At 40.7% G+C, this 18,001-nt stretch overlaps 2 protein-coding genes across 2 annotated transcripts; both read right to left on the reverse strand.

Moving 5' to 3' along the window:
• Window positions 1-517: 517 nt before the first annotated feature.
• LOC139926336 (actin-related protein 2) lies at window positions 518-8,481 on the reverse strand. Its single transcript, XM_071918036.2, has 9 exons — window positions 8,283-8,481; window positions 6,933-7,043; window positions 5,315-5,473; window positions 4,637-4,766; window positions 4,234-4,370; window positions 3,785-3,934; window positions 3,152-3,297; window positions 2,236-2,368; window positions 518-1,268 (listed from the first exon to the last, which is right to left on the reverse strand). Exons 1-9 carry the CDS (start codon window positions 8,328-8,330, stop codon window positions 1,098-1,100), a joined length of 1,185 nt encoding a protein of 394 aa, XP_071774137.1. The 5' UTR covers window positions 8,331-8,481; the 3' UTR covers window positions 518-1,097.
• Window positions 8,482-10,186: 1,705 nt separating this feature from the next.
• On the reverse strand, window positions 10,187-14,679 carry six7 (SIX homeobox 7). The gene is made up of 3 exons (XM_071918053.1): window positions 14,272-14,679; window positions 11,135-11,298; window positions 10,187-10,397 (listed from the first exon to the last, which is right to left on the reverse strand). The coding sequence occupies exons 1-3, from the start codon at window positions 14,677-14,679 to the stop codon at window positions 10,187-10,189; spliced, it is 783 nt and encodes a 260-aa protein (XP_071774154.1).
• Window positions 14,680-18,001: the final 3,322 nt, after the last annotated feature.

The following is an 18,001-nucleotide window of genomic DNA, read 5'->3' on the forward strand; positions in this document are numbered from 1 at the left end:
GGAGTTTTTATCGGCAGAGGAAGTTCATTTGGAAACTATATTGTATTTTGGACATTATTGCATGCTTTTTCATTTAATGTACATGTGACGGTTCTGCGGATGTGGTGTGTGTGCGTGAAGCATGTGTTCATTGTATGCCACTTTAAGGAGCTCACTATTTCTTTTTAATGTGAAAGCACATTACTGTATTTTGTCAGGTAATTCAATATCGCAATAAAAATTGCAATATCTGTTCATAGTGTTGTTACATCCAGTTTTGTATTGCAGTGTGATTGTGAACGTTGTAATTTGATGCCATGAAAGAAACTCGCCACCAAGGGGCAGCAAATTACAACATCATCAGCATTTAAATCCTCTGAGCTGCCATACTTCTACCTTCAGATTTAACCAGTGGTTTATGGTGTTTATTCAAGCTTTGTGGTTTCAAATGAGAACATCCTAAGTGATTGATTTTTGAATCATAATTTTCATTGTATGACATGTACAAAAAGTAATCGTACTTATCATTCAGTTCATTTTCATGTTTGGTTTCTGTAACAATGTTTTTGAGTTTTTGACTCTCAATCAAATACAGCAATGCTCACTTTGTGCACTCACTAAGAACAAAACCTAATTAGCATTTATGATAAAATTCATTTAATAGCATGTCAGACACTCCTTATAAAACCACCTTACATTTGACCGATAAAAGAGTTTATATTGTCAGAATGCAAAACAATAACGAGACAAAACAACTGCATGCTGTTACTATGTGATCTAAATCTTTTCTCAAGGTCTATCTGTGTAATAGATTGGTGGAAATGAGAAGAATAGAGCAAACCACTGTGTTCCACTTTACAAACCTAATGGCTTGTTTGACAGGTCTATAGTCATGTGCCGCAATTACATAACATTTCACATTTTTTCAACTCAGTCAGTGATGTTTTTCCAGCATGCACTAACACATTTTCCCTCATTAGTTCCATTAGCCTTTAGCACAAAAAAAAAGAGTCCAATGCATTCTTTGATTGGCACGATAAGGGTGTAGATCTACTCCAGGAGTCCCATTTGATTGGCTATAGGAAGCTGTTTTGATTTTTTATTGGACATTGATGTTCTTATCTGACCCCGCCCCCCAGTTTGTCCAGCACCCCCAGGCCTTTCTCCAGGTACTCCGCCCTGCTCAGCCAGAACGAGTCCTTGTCTTTCATGATGTTGGCCAGCACAGCGCCGCCCAGGAACACCATGTGTTTACGCCGGGGAGGATCCTCGATACGGATCTTAAACTTCTACAGAGGGGGAGGGAAGGAGAGGGGAGGAGGAGTCCGAGATGTAGATGCCATTAAAACACAGAGCATAACACCTACATTCCCTCCTTTATGTGCTCGTGCATGTATTTGGGTGTGCATGTGGGTATGTGCATAACTGTGTCTTCGTATCTCTGTTTCTTTGTGTTAGAGCTACAGATAAAACGCCTGTTACAACTGCTAATGAAAAAACTTTCCTTTAATGTAATAAAACATCAACGTAATAATACGAATTTTCAGGTAATAGTGTAATAATCCTCTTAACCTAAAAAGCAAATCCCATTATTGTAATAAAAGTGACCTACCTGTAATGTACTAACTGTTTTTCCTGTTAACATAATTGGGTTTTATTACAACAGAGAAGGTTGAAATTTTCAGGTTTCAAAAAGGTAATAACTGAACTGATCTAATAATAGTCAAAATTCAATACATAACTGTTACCAATTCACAAATTTGGTCATTAATTATGGTCTACAACTACATCTGAAAAAGAGATGAATATGTATGTAAAAGATCTTAGATGATCACTGTAATGGGCTGATATTTCAAAAATGTCAACCTTCCTGTCAGTGCAAAAACAAAAAACAATAATGTAGTAGTTATGTTAACAGAAAAAAAGTTATTACATTAATGATAGGTAACTTTTATCACATTAATGGGAAATGTATTATGTCAACATTATGGATTATGATACAGATTATGACACTATTAGCTGTAAACTGTTGCTGCCTTGATGGTTTATTACGTTAATAGAAAGTTATTGTGTTAACAGTTGTGTAACTCTGTGAGTCAACGTGCATACATGGACTCACAACAGCATGAATCTGAAGCTGACTCATATGTTGTATGTCATGCCCTATAACCCCCCCCCCTATTTTTCCTGTCCATCTCCACTGTATACCAGCCGATAAAGCAGAAATGCCGTGAATACTCTTGAAAAAGCTCTTACTGATAGTTTCTGAGTGTCTCCGTTCAGCACTCTCTCCAGGTAGAGCTGCTTGATCTCTCTCTCCAGTCTGGAGGGAAGGCCGGGGTACATGGTGGTTCCTCCTGACAGCACAATGTGCTTATAGAAGTCGGCCCTGCGCAGGAAAACAGAGGGTGGAAGGCAAAATTACGCATTTTGTGTGGATTACAATAATAAAAAGGCTTGATTAGAGGGGGCTAGAACATTAAAATCAGCACCTACACGTATCAAAATCCACACTAGTGCCTGGACTTGGATTTTTTATGCCACATATACTATATTGGTGGTCATAATTCCAAGAGAGTGTCTAGTAATATACACTACCAGTCACAAGTTTGGACACACCTGATTGAATGTTTTTCATTCTCTTAAAGCCATTTTGATCTAAAGGCTTATGCTTAAATGCTTGAAATTTGTTTCTTAGACAAATATAAACAGTGAAGTTGATGCCTATGTATGAATTTCTTTCCAAAGCCTTTGCCTTTCCATCAAGGCAAAGGGCGGCTACTTTAAAGAATCTAAAATATAAGATAGCTTTGACTTGTTTAACACTTTTTTGGTCACTGCATAATTCCATCTGTGTTATTTCATAGTTTTGATGTCTTTACTATTATTCTAAAATGTGGAAAATAGTAAAAATAAAGAAAAATGTGGTGTGTCCAAATGTTTGACTGGTAGTAATACCTGTAGCGCTCCCTGCAGTTATCTGTTCAAATATATATTTTGTTTGTTTACATCCCCTGTCTATCTTCTATAATTACGTCGTCTTCATGAGAGGATGAAAAAAGTGCTGTGCGTCCCCATGTGACCCAATCTACAAGCAGCATGACATTCATCCTCTAACGTTTACATTTACATGTAAGGCATTTAGTAAGGAGCTCAGTGAGGAGAGTCGGACCTGAGGTCGATGTCGGCAGCCTGGATGGTGTTGAACAGCAGCTCGGCCACTCCTGCTCCCTCCACGTTGATGAGGTGAGGCTGGAACAGAGCTTCAGGAGCGCCAAACCTCTCGCCACCCACCAGCACCTGCCGGCCGTCAGGGAGCTGCACCAGAGAAGAGAAAAGTTACGAGTGGAAATCCACAAGATCTGTCTCTTTCTTTTTTTTTATTCTGGTGACATCTTTGGTGCTCACTGCTGTGGTGTTTCTGCACTGCACTTCCCAGAAATCATCTGTCAATCAAACAGTGTGTCCAGTACTGTGCTGCAGTTTGAGTTTCTTTCCTGAAGTGGGTTGAATCACTACTGTGTTTTATCAGTTGGTGTTGGGACATTTATTTATGTAAATATGTCAAGGATTATTACTTTAAAAACTACAGTACTACCTATTTTTTTAAAGCATTTCAGACAACTAATACAAAAGAAAATAATTATTAGTGTTTTAGTGACCGACTTGGAGTATCTCATGGTTGGAGTAGACAAGTTAGGAAAATTCACTCAGTGCCAGATAAGCTGAGTACATTATACTAACTTGTAAGTATACTAAACCACAATAAATTTCCATTCAAATACATTAGTGCTCTCTACCATACCATGTATGACTCCACCAGGACGGTGGTCTCTGTGGCCAGGCGCTGCTCCTGCTCGATGTTGTATCCCACGTAGCACAGCTTCTCCTTCAGCATGCGCACCGTCTCAAAGTCAGCCGAATGGTTGAAGGCGTAACCTCGTAGCAGCAGGAGCTGATGGAGGGAAGATGAAAAAAGAATGGTTAAAACTGGGATTAAAAGAAGGGATACTGCAAAAATAATTCTGATGAGACTGTACCTAAACATCCCAAATCAGAATCTATAGTAGATCTAACCGAACTGTTTATTTTTGGCATTTTCCCCCATATGCTGCTAAAGGCTCTGTAGTTTTTCCAATAGTATGGCCTATTTTTCCATTTTTTCCCACTTCCCCCCTAGAAAACTCTTCTGTTAAGTCCAATATTCAGGCCCTACATCCCAAATATTGGACTGAGGGGTGTCACGGCTCTCACCTTAATGAGGTAGCGGGTGATGTCACGTCCTGCAATGTCCAGCCTGCGTGTGAGGTGGGGTAAAGAGAAACCCTCGTACACGGGACAGATGTGGGTAACACCATCCCCCGAGTCGACGACCACACCGGTCAGCAGACCTGTAGACAGGATCAGTTCCCACTAGAGTAGTTTCCAACATCTTTCCAATAACTAAACAATCAATCCATCCATCAATGAATACAGGTTTCATAGGGCAAATAGACAGAACACTGGGGTTGAATGAAGAAATTTGATTTCCACAACGACCATATGTCCTGTTGAAGTGTCTATGAGCACAACACTGAAACAACAGCATCGCCTCAGTACCTAAGATGACAGTGTAAAAATGTAAAAACGGATTCAATCCACTGTACAGTCATCTCACCCTGGGCGTACAGAGTGAGCACAGCCTGAATTGCCACATAGATGCCGTGGAACTGGTATTTCTCGAACATGACCTCTGTGATCTTCTCTCGGTTCTTGGTGGGGTTCATGGGCGGCTCAGTCAGCAGCACCTTGTGCAGGTAAAAAATAAATACAAATATTGCAATATACAGCAAGACAAGAGACTTTAATATTAAAATATAGAGCAAAAAACAGAATACAATTGAGTCGGTGCATGTTATTTTTGCAGTGTTATGGATTTTGGTTATACTGCTTTTCCAAGTCGCCATATGCACTGAGCTCAAATAAAAATTATTAGTTTTTGGCAGACATGTCAAACATTAAAACAGGCAACAGGTCCATAGAAGACTGGGCAGCCTATTTAATGTTCAAGGAAAGTCCTGCCTACTGTCTCTTTTATATGCAATTTAAAAAATGAGAAAATGCATACAACATTTTGGTCTTGTAACCTTTGTCATGTACGTCTTCATCTGAGGCGGACTTTCCTTTCCAACGTCACAAGACTGAAAGGTTGTATGTATTTTCTCAAATCTATTTTCTGCAAATAAACAAGACCGTGTGCAGGAGTTTCTTCACACTGTTTTTAGAAGAATAGGTTTTTATGAAGTGTGACTACAAATGATTCCCCAGGATGGTAAAACTTTATGCCCGGCTGTACCTTACAGTCTGGGGGGTTGATGTCCAGGCGGTCAGCACCGAAGGTGTAGTCCCACAGGTGGAGCATGTCTTCCCAGGAGCGCACCATGCCGTTATCCATGGGGTAGGAAACCTCCAGCATGGAGCGGCACTCGCTGGCCTCGTCCCCCACCATCAAGTCCTGGGTAAAGGGGATTTTAGTCGTTCTAGAGGAGTAGCTTATAAGGTGCGGGGCGAAGGGACAGCAGCTTGTCCTTCTATCAGGTTTTTGTGCATTTATTTTTCCTTTTGCCTTCCTTTAAAACACTCCTGAAAATGTATTTTTATCGGAAGGCCTTTCTATAATCACTCTACTCTCATGTATTTGTGTTTTATTTTATTTTATTTATTTATTTTAATGTAACTTGTTTTATCTGACATTTTATTTTTATTTTAACTTGGTGTGACTATGGTTTTATGTTTTATCTTCACTTTGCTTTTATCACCTTTTGCTTTGATTTGTTTGTGAATCACTTTGTAACATTTGTTTCTAAAAGTGCTACATAAATAAAATCTTATTATTATTATTATTGTTATTATTTATATTTTCCATAAATGTTTTGCTGACCATCATCCTCACCTATAACAGGATAGGATCTCTGTGAAAATATGTGTGAAATGTGAAATGTTCTTTGTAAAAAGAAAGAAAGGGACGCTCTTTGGTGATGCTCGGGCCTGGGATCTGTGTCGCATGTCATTCTCCTCTCTCTTTCCTGACTCTCTCTACTGTCAGCTAGCCAAATCAAATGAAGGCAAAAAAAGGGGAACCTGCCCTTGTCCTCACAGTTTCTATTTTGGCGAGAGTGCCGTTTTTTCTTGAAGTCTTGCCCCACAAAACGCCTGTGCACAGTGAAGTCCTGCAGGGATTACGGGGGTAAAAAGTCTGAATGATCTGCTTGACCTCAGCCTGTACAAGTGCTGCTGTTAGATGACCGCTTAGGTCACATGACCATATGAACTTAACTATGTCTCAGGAAGCCGACAGGTGTACGGCTCTAAGACACTTTAAAGCATATGATCTCAGAGGTAAGAAGGCCCGAAGGATCAGGGGAAGGTCAGGTGTTTAATTAGCTGAAGAAGTCTTGTAGTGTGTGTCCAGCCTTACCAGACAAGCATCTCCCTTAGACATAAACTCATATTGCAGTGTATGGATGCTTGCAACTACATTGATATTATATCATATTGTTGTTATCCTTGTTGATGTTGTTGCTGTCATCATGTATCCATTGCCAAAACTAATTCACAACAGATTTGGTGGGAGAAGGAAATCCATCATGGAGTAACTGATAAAGATGAGCGTGTTCACTATACTGTACGCTCAGCATGCAGTACATGATTAATTCACATTATGCAAAGCCAGGCATGAAAGACTTTTATGAAATGGTGCTCTTGAAAATTTTATGAAAAACCGTTTCATGTTTTATTCTGTTGAATTCTCCCTGATCACAACCTGAACGCTGTCAGACTCAGAATCACTTTAACCGCCGACTCGAGTTCAGTAAGTGTGCGGGAAACAAAGCAGGGTGTCGAAGCAGCTGAGTGAGCGGGCTTTGCTTTTATTTGATGGTGTCAACCTTATACAGGGGGAAAACTGACCTCACCTTTATCTCGATGTTGCCCACTTTGGTGGTGGATCGAATGATCGGTCGACCCACCATGGCAGGGAAGATGTGCTCTGGGAAGTTGGATCCAGCAAAGCCGCATTTGACAAACTGGGGAACAATATGAGAATCAAACATGAGAGATTTTGATGGAATAAAGTTCTGCTTTTCGTGTGTTACACTGAAACTGAAACTGATTGCGGCAGAACACGTTCTCACTAATGTCAACTGTTGTCAGAGCATAATCTTATCTTATGTTTACTTGTACAGCCCTTAATCACAGTTACAGTGTCAAAGGGCTTCACAATGTCCACATTACTCAGTGAGAACAAGGAAAAACTCCCACGATATATGTTATATTATCATACTACAACACAGAGTGTATTATAATGATACAGATTGGCTTCTATTTATCATACCACATCTGATTTCACTGCACTGCATTTGCAAAAGTCTATGCAATACTTCAGTAAAAAAGTGCATCTAAATTACTGAAATGTGGTGTTATAAAAAGCCAATACACCAATTACATGACCTTTTTAAATGGCATGTGATTGTGTGTTATCTATTTACCTCTCTGCCTGCCATGACTACTCTTTGTAAGGTCTCAACTTGTCTTTTTGGCTATGCACACATTCCTTAGCCTGGGGCTGTGCAATGCATACCAAGCAGAGGCTACAGGTGACGGCAAAATAGGCTACAACCAGTTGAAGCTTACAGGTATGGTTTACACCTCATATTTGTCCATTTTGTTCCTTTGAGAAACTACAGTACGGATGCCTAAATATCAAAATTTGAACAATACAGTGCAGCATTGATGGGCAGCTCAAGAGGTTTTTAGCACCTGAGCACTTAAAATGTTCCTCTTCCTGGTTCTCATCCAATGTTAGCTCACTTCAAAGCATCACAACCATTTATGGCTGTGTGTGAGTGTGTGTGCACATAAGAGGCAGAGTGACAAGTCCAGACAGATGTGGGATCAGTATGCGCTATGCACACAGATTCACACCCTGGCCTCCTTCAACTGCTGCAACCTAGTTACCACAAAATGATCCAGAAGCAAAGCCTACTCCTTCGTACAGTCATTATGAATTAAAAAACAACACCAAAATAATAATAAAACACAGATAGGCCTATTAAATAGCCTATACCAGGTGTAGTTTTGAATGCAATGGCTTAAACTGTCAAATGAGTTTGTAGGTGACATGGAGAGTATCATACATTAGAGATAACACTTGACATGACAGAAAGTATCGATTGGACAATTTACCCACGGCAGAAGGTAATACTAATACTACTGAATAGTGTAATACTAACAATTTTGAGTAACGTTAGTATTATTAGACTTACCCCCGTCCCATTATCACAGACCACGACCTTCCTTCCCTCGCTGTCCATGGTCAAACGATGCTATACAACACCTCAAGCTAGTCCCTCCGGTCAGGATAGGGATTCAATGAAGAAATAACCAATTGCAGGTTATTTATAATAGACTACATGAATGTTGGTGACAAAACTGGCAGATAGGAAGAACTCCTCTTGCAACTGCTTCAAGGATGGGCTGGGTTACAGAAAGTGAGTATGACGACGCCCATTTTACGGAAAGGGCGGGGGAAGACAGGTAAGGAATGCTTTAGCCGATTTAACGTTTCTGAATGAGGCATTTGAATAGCAGCAGTCTGATAAAGTTTGTAACTGGACTTTCTATGAATCTTTAACTCACTATAGGTATTAATACATGGTAAAAACGTCTACTAAATCAATCTGAAACCCCCCTCACCCCTCCCTACCTTTCTAGTAGCCCAACATAAATTGGCGCAGCTTTCCAACGGCTAAAAACTTCACCAAAACTGCTTCAACCGACATGAGAAGTCTTCAAAACATTACCGAAGAAACTGGGGGTACGGATTTAATAGACATGCCGTTCGTGATTTGTTGAAAAGGGAAGATTAAAGCTGACTGCCCCAGCATTAATTATTTTGAAGGCAAAAAAAAAGCCCCAGGTTTAGGTTTTAGGTTTTAGGTTTTAGCTAACAGCTGTCTGTTGGCCGTTTGAACAGGCTAACGTTACATGGCCGAAAAAAAAGACTGAGCCAAAATGAGTTTGGATAAAAATAGGTTCATTTATTTACATAAAACGTTTACAAAATACATCTTTTCAATGAAATGCAGTGATGTGTAATGTTTAATTGATGATGGGTATAAAGTAAGACAGGAAACAGTAGCAGGCCTTGTTTTGACATGAGGACACAATCATATCCGACCAGGTCTCACTGTTCTCAAATGTAATAGGCACATTGAGTTAAGACCGAGTAGTGCTTCACATTCTCCCCTTTTCATCAATCCTTGAGGTGTTTTTATCTTTTCTGTTTTCGGCTCCAGCAGGGATTCATCGTTGGGGCAGCTGAGGAGCATCTGAAAAAGCCTTGAAGTATTTCAAACAGTCGTCCAAGGAGAGATGAACAGGTACAACACAGTTGGTATAAGAACAGAAGTTTTGGATTTACAGCAGCACATGTGCATAGATTATTACATTGTTGTGAAAGTAAGTTGAACAAGGTAAAGTCTATTTAAACTTGTGATGATGTTGGGTATTGCATTGTAAAAGAGTGATGCCCTTAGTTCCTCTTTAAGGCAGTGAAGTGTGTTGAATGGAAATCATATATTTTTGGTCATTGTAGTTTCACCAATGATCGCTTACAGCAGTAGCCTACTCAAGGCATTGTTCATTCACAGGGTGTGTCTGAGCGATTGTCAATAACAAACATATTATGTAACTTACATAATAACTATTAGAAAATCATCTACTCCAAAATATGTTGAAACCAGTATCAAAACATACAATATCAATATTCAAGTTATCTAAAGACCGTGGGCATTTCTATAAATACTTTGCCTGAGAATTTGTAAAACACTGTTATCGATGTAGAAGTACCCGTAGGATATTTGCCTATCTACAGGGCAGAGTTAGTACCATAGTCAGTGGGAAGCTAATTCAGCTTTGTTTTATATAACAGTCAAGATTATGTGCCATGATGCTTTTTTTAAGTGCATATTGTTTTTGTATTTCATTCCCTTACAATGTCCACTAACAACCACATCAAGTGGCTTCACCCTCCAGTTGAGAACCTCCAGTATGTCCACAGCCACAGATAGTTTGAGATTGTCTAATTCATCCGTGTCTTTCATCTGTGATGCTGATGACGGGCAAAGCTCTGGCCTCAGGGAGCGAGAAAGTCAGAGAATCCGTCTCCTCAAGGCTCGAACTCGCTGTCGCTGCTGACGGAGATCTCCGGGGTGGAGGCCCCCGTTCCTCTGCGCTCTGTCCCGCTGCTACAGTCACTGGCCTCGGGGCTGCCCAGGTGGCGAGGGGACGCAGGCAGCAAGTGGGGGTGGTGGCGGCGCTCCTGAAGGGAACCGTTGGGGGAGCTCTCCGAAGTCAGGAGGGAAGGATCCTGCTGCAGTCTGGGTGGAGGGGGAGGAGACGAGAGTAAGGTTCTGAGTCATGGATTGGAGTTTGAAATACAAGTATTTCTCGAAATAATCTCATTGGTTAGTTAAACCTCAATGGGCAGACACAAAGAACCATAGATTTTTGGAGCACAAATTCACTAACAGGCAAACCTGAATGGTAATGAAGGAAGCTTGGTCAAAATATGAATAAAATATGGAAATGACTTATTTTTTCATTCATTCATTCATGATCTTAGAAGGCCAGCAGACTAACTAACTAGCTTACCTAGATAGCTATAGGGTTCAAAATATTAGCTAAATCCTCTCTTACCTCTTGCCTTTTTCACTGGGCTTCAGTCTAACATTTATTTGACTAGAAAAACTGTAGTTCTTTGGCTCCACCCACCCACTGACATTTAACTCAACTAATGAAATTATTTTTGCCTCCACAGCAGCTCTGCAAATGTTTGTATAATGCAAACTCCATCCTGCTTTTGAGTCAGCAGTGGCAGCAAATCTGAGTCGTGATGAGGCTGATTGTCTTTCTCTTTCACCCTTTTACTCATAATCAATAGACAGATACTTTATTTATCCTTTATGTAATAGTGTTGCTTTCTGCTTTGCAATTCTACCATACTTGCACCAGCTCTAAGTTTCAATTACTGTACTCACTACTCACTCAGTATGGAGTCACTCTAATCTAACATTACCTTATTAAGCGATATCATCATTAGTAATTCTCGACGTACCTGTTCTTTGCCGATGCGGCCCGGTCTCTCTGGCGCCGGTTCTTGAACCAGTTGCCGACCTGTGTGGGTGTGAGTCCCGTGGCCTGGGCCAGGTGCCGTTTCCTGGACGGGTTGGGGTACGGGTCTTGGAGGTACCACTCTCTCAGCAAACTGCGAGTTCTTTCCTGGAGAACACATGGAAATAGGGAATATTTAGTCTCCCATGCTTGGTTTAAGTATCCCAGTATGTAATGTAATTCATTAGTGATTTTAAGAACTTTGCCTTCAAATTACTAATATTTTTTAGCATGGATTCACCTCTTTTTCTTAAGTTTTGAGCAATTAAACCTTTTCCCCCCTGATAATGGATGCATAGCATTTTGAAATGACACCATATGGCGGCACAGCGATGTGGTTAGTGCCGTTTTGATGTCATCCTATTAAACAATGCTAAGAATAATCTTATTGACAATCTCATGTGATGCCGAGTGTAATCGTATTAAACTGGATTTATAAATAGTGTGGTGATCATAATCTACATCAGAGGTATACATAACAATGTATATCCAGTAAATTGGATCATGTTAAGGGGCTTAATACTGGAGAGACGATCCCTCCTGAGGTTTAGAATTAAAGATTAACAATACTCGTGAACATTACTTCACTCTGCCACAGGAGGGAGATGGCAAGTTGAAACATGCTTTCAATCTGTGCTATGTTTTTGGATCATCAAATCAAATTGTGGTTCACTACAGTGTGAGAGGAAGAATACTTTTGCCTGTGTAAACTAAACGCCAGCTTAGTGATACTGGTTGCCCCTAACAGGAGAAGCCTCGCAGTATATCTAAGTGACTGGGTCATATATTCCTCAGGCTGAACAGCAGTCTGCATGTGACGCACTGAGCATGTTCGTCTGAGCTCTTAAAACTGGGATGAATGGCTCTTAGCTGTGGCTGCTGGACAGCAGATTGTTGGCTCATGTACCTGCAGGCCACCTTGACTTATGTGTTCCGAGCTGCCACAGCTAGTTAGAGTGGTGTTCATGTTTTACTGAAAGGAGAGGAGTGGCAATTAAGATAAGATGCAACTTGAATGATCCCTGTGTGGAAATTTGGCCGCTGCAGCAGCAAATAGTAAAAGGTTACAGCAAACAAAAATATTATATATAAAAATTGAGAAAATGGAGGCTATGTTAACATACCCAGCTGACAAATTCAACACTACAACGTATTAAGTAGACATGTATGGATGAAAGTATGAAAAAAGTACATTACAGTACTATGAGGGTGTGCAAAATGGCATCACTCTGAGAAAAATGATGTGTAAGACTTACTTAAAAAAAAAAAAAAGTAGTAGCAACAGAATTTACTGAGACAAAGTAATGTGAGACATATGTAGCATGAAAAAAAGTGAAAAGTGATATTAAAAAAATATCGAGATATCTAACAAATGAGAGGAATATGAGAATATGAAGAAAAACAATATGTGAAAATGACATGAAGTGTAAAAAAAAAAAATATGTGATTGTATTCTCATTTGCGGATCTACAGACTAGAGTGAATAAAAATCAAGTTGTCTTTCGGCATCTGGGAAAGCTAGATAAACTGTTTGTCTAACCTTAGATAATAGTGTCTCAAAGCAGACATATCCTGATCACCTTACAGAAACAACTCTCCTGACCTGTATGAGATCTCTGACCTTGCAATAGGACACCATGCATAAGGTGCTTTAACCGGGGCTCAGGGCTGAAGGCAAAGGGATCACCGGACTCTTATACCATTATCACCTTAAGAGCTCAGAGAGCAGGCTGCTTGATACAGCACACAGGTTAAACTGAATTTTTTGAAATATCAACTGGGGGTGAAGTTTCTCCTGTCAAGTTGCCATCTGACAATGCGAGTCCAAGGGAATTTATTTCTTCTGGTAGGGATTCTTGCTCAAGGACACTTCAGCAGGAGGAACGAGGCGTGAACCCGGATGGTCTCTCTACTATACTGAACAAAAATATAAACGCAACACTTTTGTTTTTGGTCCCATTTTTCATGAGTTGAAATAAAAGATCTAAGACTTTCTATGCACACAAAAGGCTTATTTCTCTCAAATTTTGTTTGCAAATTTGTTTAAATCCGTGTTAGTGAGCACTTCTCCTTTGCCAAGATAATCCATCCACCTGATAGGTGTGGCATATCAAGATGCTGATTAAACAATATGATTATTGCACAGGTGTGCCTTGGGCTGGTCACAATAAAAGGCCACTCTAAAATGTGCAGTTTTATCACACAACACAATGCCACAGATGTCGCAAGTTTTGAGGGAGCGTGCAATTGGCATGCTGACTGCAGGAATGTCCACCAGAGCTCATGTTGCAGCATGATAATGCACGGCCCCATGTTGCAAGGATCTGTACACAATTCCTGGAAGCTGAAAACATCCCAGTTCTTGCATGGCCTGCGTACTCACCAGACATGTCACCCATTGAGCATGTTTGGGACGCTCTGGATCAGCGTGTACGACAGCGTGTTCCACTTCCTGCCAACATCCAGCAACTTCACACAGCCATTGAAGAGGAGTGGACCAACACTCCACAGCCCACAATCAACAACCTGATCAACTCTATGTGAAGGAGATGTGTCGCACTGCATGAGGCAAATGGTGGTCACACCAGATACTGACTGGTTTTCAAAAAATGCATATCTGTAGCCCTAGTCATGTGAGATCCATAGTTCAGTGCCTAATAAATGTCTTTTTTCAAGATAAAACTGCACATTTTAGAGTGGCCTTTTATTGTGACCAGCCCAAGGCATACCTGTGCAATATTCATGCTGTTTAATCAGCATCTTGATATGCCACACGTCAGGTGGATGGATTATCTTGGCAAAGGAGAAGTGCTCACTAACACGGATTTAAACAAATTTGTGAGCAAAATTTGAAAGAAATAAGCCTTTTGTGTGCATAGAAAAAGTCTTAGATCTTTTATTTCAACTCATGAAAAATGGGAGCAAAACCAAAAGTGTTGCGTTTATATTTTTGTTCAGTCCACCAGTGGACATGTGAATAAAATAATATTACACCATGAAATCTATTCTGTTCCGTTACTTTGAAAGAAATACTTTGCAGTATATGACAGAAACGAGGCTAGACTCTACGGGATGATTTACCTTAAAGCAGTGCGTCTTCTGCTCGCCGTCCCAGATGGTGCGGGGCAGGGGGAACTTCTTGCGGATCCGGTACTTCTCCACCGGCCCCAGCGGCCGCCCCCGGAGCCTCTCCGCCTCTCGGTAGTGCGCGTCCAGCCACAGGTCCTGGAGTTTGGCGTGAGACTCGCGTGTAAAACGGTGACTCTGGAGGATCTGGTAAAGAGCCTCAAAGTTCCCACCGTGGAAGGCGACCAGCGCTCTCGCTCGCATCACAGACTCTTGTCGGTTTAGCGCTTCCCCCGCAGAGCCAGGGACGGCGGCGGGCAGGGACCAGAGGAACCGGCCGAGGCGCTCGATGTCCCCGGTCTCCTCCAGGTTCTCGCACACCCGAGCGACCTGCTCCGGTGTGAACATCGGCAGTGGGAACATCTTTCCTTGTCGCTTCTTAGTAGCTCAGTGAAGACTGTGCTCTTTGGTCATCGGCTGGTAAATGTTCACAAGGCGCATTGGATTAACGTATCCAACCGCGCGTAAAGCTCCGTGCGTCCGCGGTGCAGTGTGCCGTGTTGATTTTATGAAATGGTGCCACGTTTGTCGACACTTAAACGCTGCTTACAAAACCTAATTGGTGTGAGTTCCTTATGTAATTCAGCCTTTCCTGGTATTCGGGCAGTTTGTTTCAGATAAGCCAATGCGCTGCGGCGGCAGATCCAGGTTCCTAGAGTTGGGACGAGTAAAGAAACAGCACCAGGAGTCAACCTGTATTTATAGCTAGATACAATTAGCATCTCTGTAGTTGTTTTGAGAAGGATTATATGTCCCGGCCATTAGCCTCTTAGTGGGGGGTGGTGTGTACAGAGGTGACTGGCTGATCAGCTTGTTTGGCTTAGCCTGAGGACACATTGACTGGAAGGATGATTGCAAGAGCAAACAAGCAAGGATAGCTTACTTAATTGCTTGGATGTGGTGGAAATGTAGGCCTACCTCAGGAGGAGATGGATGAGTCTGAGTAAATGTGTAGTAAAAGAGCTAAACAACTCAGAGCTTTTGACCAGCAGGCAAAATCCAAAACGCATTCAGGCAAAATCCAAAAATAAAGTTTGATGTAGTAGCCAATCTGCCTAGAAATGAGTGAAACTTTGAAAACCTAGGCCTTTATCCCACACTAAGTTAATTTTTATATTTTAGTTTAATAAGGTTTGGATTCCGTGGTGTAACGTCGCCGTGCCCAGATCATGAAAACCTGTATCACATGCGCCTCTCCATTTGACCGATAGGACATTTTGGGACGCGAAGCAGCTAAGAATCCACAGCGATCCCCGACAAACTAATACCCTTGTAATTAAAACAGACATGGCTGGACCTTAGGCTATCCTCCATGACCTCTTGCCAGGCCAAGACATATTGAAAACGTCTCTAGACATCGATGCGCGGCAGAGCAACTCCAGGACACGGAATTAATGATCTGCTGCCCGGTTCAATCCTTCTGATCTCAGTAGCTCATTAATCAGTCTTAGGATAATTTTCTTATTAATCAGGTTAAGGATCCTGCAAGCATCTGTCTACTAATGCAAACATGTTGCACTTAATTTGACTACAATACAGGGAAAATATTATTGTATAGCACTTTTGCCAAGCATCTGTGGACAGCATCAAATTTAGAGCCTGAATAAAGAAAGTAATATTATAGATTTAATTCACAATCTCAATTAGTCTAATAAAGCTTACATTTATACTTAAACCTCCAGCTTGCACCACAGTATGCATCTCAAGGCAGACATAGATTAGTCTCTGGAGTGAATATGGGGCTTTGCATAAAGGTTGCAGTCAGGTAAGAGGTCATGTGGTTTAAGATAAGGTGAAGGGGCTTTAGTTCTGTCTAACAGTCTGTCTGCAGAACACAAATATGACCCTGCCAGACACTGTGGGCTTAGCTATATGAACATATGAGGTCCCAGCTTGTGTGGTTGCAAATAATTAGGATATTTGATTGGATTTGAGGAGTAGACTGAGGTGGGGGTCTTTTGCAACAATTAAGTTGTTAGTTATCAGGTTGTCAGTTTTCCTTTCACATCCCTGTGTTGTGGAGTTTTACATCTATCTAAAATAAACTTAAGTTGAGTCTAACAAACATGTTTTTCATCATCATAATTAATACACCTTTTTCAGTGCATAGTGTGCTTTATATTTTCAATTATCAACTATAGATGCAATTAATTGCATAATTGGAAAATTACATATGCACACATAGGCTACATACAACAATAACAGAAACCCTTTCAATCTGATCAGAATGAACTTGTTTACCATATGTTGAACTGTAAATTGTTTTCCACTAACCCTATTTTTTAATAGCTGATTTAGTAGGTCAGTTTTATACTTTAAAATAATTTTGATAAAATTAGAAACTTTTTTGAACATCTCAATTAATATTAGATAACCATTTGCCTAATCTGCAATTTAAACACTCCCTGGTGACATTTTATCATTGCAACATTTTTAGCAAAAATCTCTGACAAATAAGTAACTATTGATCCTGTAGCAGTTGTCCAAAAATAAATATGTTATAGTGGAAGTGTCATACGAAACTGCTAACACTTCCATTGTCAGGGCGGATGCTTTTTTAATCAGTTCCTGAGACGCTGTTCAAGTTTAAGGTATAGACAGTGATTAGGGTATAGAATTACTTTATGAACAGTGGGCAAGCGTTTGATACGTGTTAGATCCTAAATCTAGATTAAAATACTAGGTGGGATTGGGCTAATGGAAAGGGGGGTAGGTGTGTGTGTGTGTGTGTGTCACACACACTTTGGCACAGAAGGAGAGAAATGAGCTCAGTGAAGATCATGCTCACGGCTAATCTAAGCCTTCCAAGTTTCAGACACTCTGCGGCACTGACCACCAATGCGTACACACACACACACACACACACACACACACACACACACACACACACACACACATACATACACACACTCACCATCATTACAAGGAATCCCCCCCCCCCTGCTCAAAAGACCCCAAACCCCAATCTGTTTAACACTTCGAGAGCAGACTGACCAGCAATCTGCTTAAGCGCTCCCAAGCCGTTAGACCAGGATGAATCATAAGATGATGATGGGGTGAGCAGATGATGTGTGTGTGTGTGTGCGTGTGCGCATGTGTATGTATGTGTGCGGATGTCTTCCTGTAACATCTAAGCACAGCTTTTGACATGACTGATCATGCTATTTTAGATTGAGGAATTACTAGCCTAGACATTTTACCTGTCATAACAACGATTATTATAAAATGTGGGGTAGCTCAAGGTTATTAGATCACTACAGTTTTTATAGATGTTGCCCCATGGCCATAGTTTTTGTCAGCATAGCGTCTCCTTTCGCTGCTATTCCAATGATACTCAGCTGCATCTCTCAGTTACACAAAACAATCTCAGGCACACTTTTATTTTGAAATTATTGCCAAAAAATTGACCTACTGTTCCACTTCTATGTCACAGGACAAAAGTATTACACAAACACTTAACTAGAGCTGTTATGAATGTTTTGTTCAGGTGTCATGATTGCATTGAAGTGTTACTGTTGGATTTTTCTTTTCATGTCTGGAAAACTGGTGTTCTGCAGCCTTAGTGGTGACAGCGGATGATTTAAAAAAAACAATATTTTAACAAAACCAACAGCATGTTTATGTAGAGAGAAAGTATGTTTCTCAAGCCTTTTATTCAATTACATACAATTTGTGCCAGTAGTTA

This window comes from Centroberyx gerrardi, chromosome 23 (genome assembly GCF_048128805.1).
Source record: "Centroberyx gerrardi isolate f3 chromosome 23, fCenGer3.hap1.cur.20231027, whole genome shotgun sequence".
NCBI classification, from domain to species: Eukaryota; Metazoa; Chordata; class Actinopteri; order Beryciformes; family Berycidae; genus Centroberyx; species Centroberyx gerrardi.